The sequence below is a fragment of the Hibiscus syriacus genome, unplaced genomic scaffold, assembly GCF_006381635.1.
Source record: "Hibiscus syriacus cultivar Baekdansim isolate YM2019G1 unplaced genomic scaffold, ASM638163v2 tig00111151_pilon, whole genome shotgun sequence".
Lineage (NCBI taxonomy): Eukaryota > Viridiplantae > Streptophyta > Magnoliopsida > Malvales > Malvaceae > Hibiscus > Hibiscus syriacus.
In genome coordinates this window covers 2,447,566-2,449,692 of record NW_024062999.1, presented here as the reverse complement: position 1 = coordinate 2,449,692, position 2,127 = coordinate 2,447,566, and the positions used below count along the sequence as shown (strand labels likewise).

At 35.5% G+C, this 2,127-nt stretch overlaps 1 protein-coding gene across 1 annotated transcript; it reads right to left on the bottom strand.

Annotated features, from left to right (window-relative positions):
• Window positions 1-680: 680 nt before the first annotated feature.
• Window positions 681-1,091, bottom strand: LOC120154920 (dehydration-responsive element-binding protein 2D-like). The gene has a single exon (XM_039166542.1). It carries the CDS (start codon window positions 1,089-1,091, stop codon window positions 681-683), a length of 411 nt encoding a protein of 136 aa, XP_039022473.1.
• Window positions 1,092-2,127: the final 1,036 nt, after the last annotated feature.

Genomic DNA, 2,127 nt, shown 5'->3' with positions numbered 1-2,127 from the left:
AAATTTTTTTGGCGACGACGACCATCATCTGACCATCTTTAATTGATTTATATTTATTGAATTAGATATCGATTTAAATACCTTCTTAGTGATTGTGACATGTAAACGTTGCAGAAAAAAAAAACTGCTCTTGTTCTATATTATGTATTGTTCTGTTGTTGTAATTAAACCATTAATTTTTAGAATTACTTCAATTATTTAGACATGAATACTTCAAATAAAGGGAAAAAAAACTTGAAAACATGATTGGGTCTAATGTCTATGCCAGTACAGGCACTTGAACACCACATGCAAGTTAAATAACTTCCCATTTTAGGGAAAGAAAACAAAAAAGGAAAATACAGTAACTCGACAGTTTCAGTGTCATTGTTTGAAGCAGTGAAAAGACTACAGAAACCTGCCACATGGCAACACTGAACTATTAAAAGAAGAAAAAAAACACTGAAACCAAACCCTTAGAACCTATGATTATTCCATTTCACCATCTCTCTCAAGCCCTCATAATATGCAAGGAAACTTGAAAAGTTTCACAAAGCTTAAAGCCATTGAAGACATTCTCCATTCCAATTTTCCCTAAACTCTTGACCCATCAAAACGTCAATATCACTCATTTCCATGTAATCATTCTCCAATGGAAACTCAGGCCAGTTAAAGTCTTCGTCTTCATCATCACCAAAACTTCACCCTTCAAACTCTTTGGTGTTCATTTCTCTCGTCACCAGCCTCTCTTCACTACTTTGACTTGAACCAAAACTCCTACTGGAACCTGGCGGTGACTGCATAACACAAAGATCATCATGAGGCTGAGGCTGAGGCAGGTTGGGTTTAGCCGATGAACCATACAGTTTCCTAGCGGCTGCATCATAGGCCAGTGCGGCTTCAAAAGATGTATTGAAAGTACCGAGCCAAAGCCTGCTACCTCGGTTGGGTTCTCGGATCTCGGCCACGCATTTTCCCCAAGTCCTTTGCCTTACACCTCTGTATTTACACATGGCGTTTTCGGGACCACCTTTCCCTCTCATGCAGCCTTTCCTTGATTTACCCATATATGGCCTCTCGCCTACATTTGTTGTTCTACCTTGAGCTTCCATTGTTGAATATCTCAACCCCAAAAGAGCAAAAAGCTACACTCATGTATTGGGGGTTTTTAAAGGGACAAAAAATAAGCCATGGCGGCAGTTTCATTACAGTCAAGGGAACTGGGTTTGGACACATGTAAAGGAGATGCTTGGTTGTTGGCTTTTGCATGAGAACAGTGTCATGCTGACAAACAACACGTCCTCAAACTAATGAATTCCTTCATCCTTAAGGACCAGATTAATTTTATTAATTTTTATAAGAGAAAAAAAAAACTTCCATGGATATATATATGATGTGTTCTGCAGACACTGAAGATAATTAAGGCACATGTATGATGTATGAAGGAAAAGACACTTGTTAGCTTTAATATTATAACTTTGGGTTTTGGTTTCTTACAAGATTGAAGAGAGGGTAAAATATTAGGTCCTGGTCTTGGGGAACATTAATTTGTGGGCCCTACTAGCATGATTCTCAAACTTCATATCTTTTGTATATGATAATACAATACATAATTAACTTGTATATTGATGGATATGGTTGAAGCTTGAAGACAAATGCTGACCTCTTCGATGAACTGTGGGGGGCTAACAGTATATCAGGTCATGCCTTTATCTGAGCCACTCCCATGTCCCTAAACAAAAGAAGAAGAAAACTCTTTTATTTATTCTCTTTCCTTCCTTTTTCTTTGATTTTTCTTGTTTGTTTTTGGAAGTTAGTGTGTTTGTAAAATTGTCTAAATTTTGTGATTGAAGTTTTAAAGTAGTTTCTGAAAGATTTCTCTAAAATTAACTTAAATTAATTCTTTTATACTTGGTTATTGTTTTAATGGATAATTTTATAGTTAAAGTTGTCACAAATCGATAATATTATTTTATCTTTTTAATAAATTTTAAATTTAGTTCTAATCTTAATTAGAGGAAAGGAAAAGAGGAGACTCTAGGAGAAGAAAAAAGAATGCTCCTACCATGTCTGAAACTCATGGCCTAAAAAATTATGAGAAAACAAAAATGAATAACTTAACCAACCAACCAAATGTACTTACTCATT

Bases quoted from the DNA above. Each gene is read 5' to 3' on its own strand.
- LOC120154920 (XM_039166542.1), bottom strand. From the start codon at position 1,091: ATGGAAGCTCAAGGTAGAACAACAAATGTAGGCGAGAGGCCATATATG.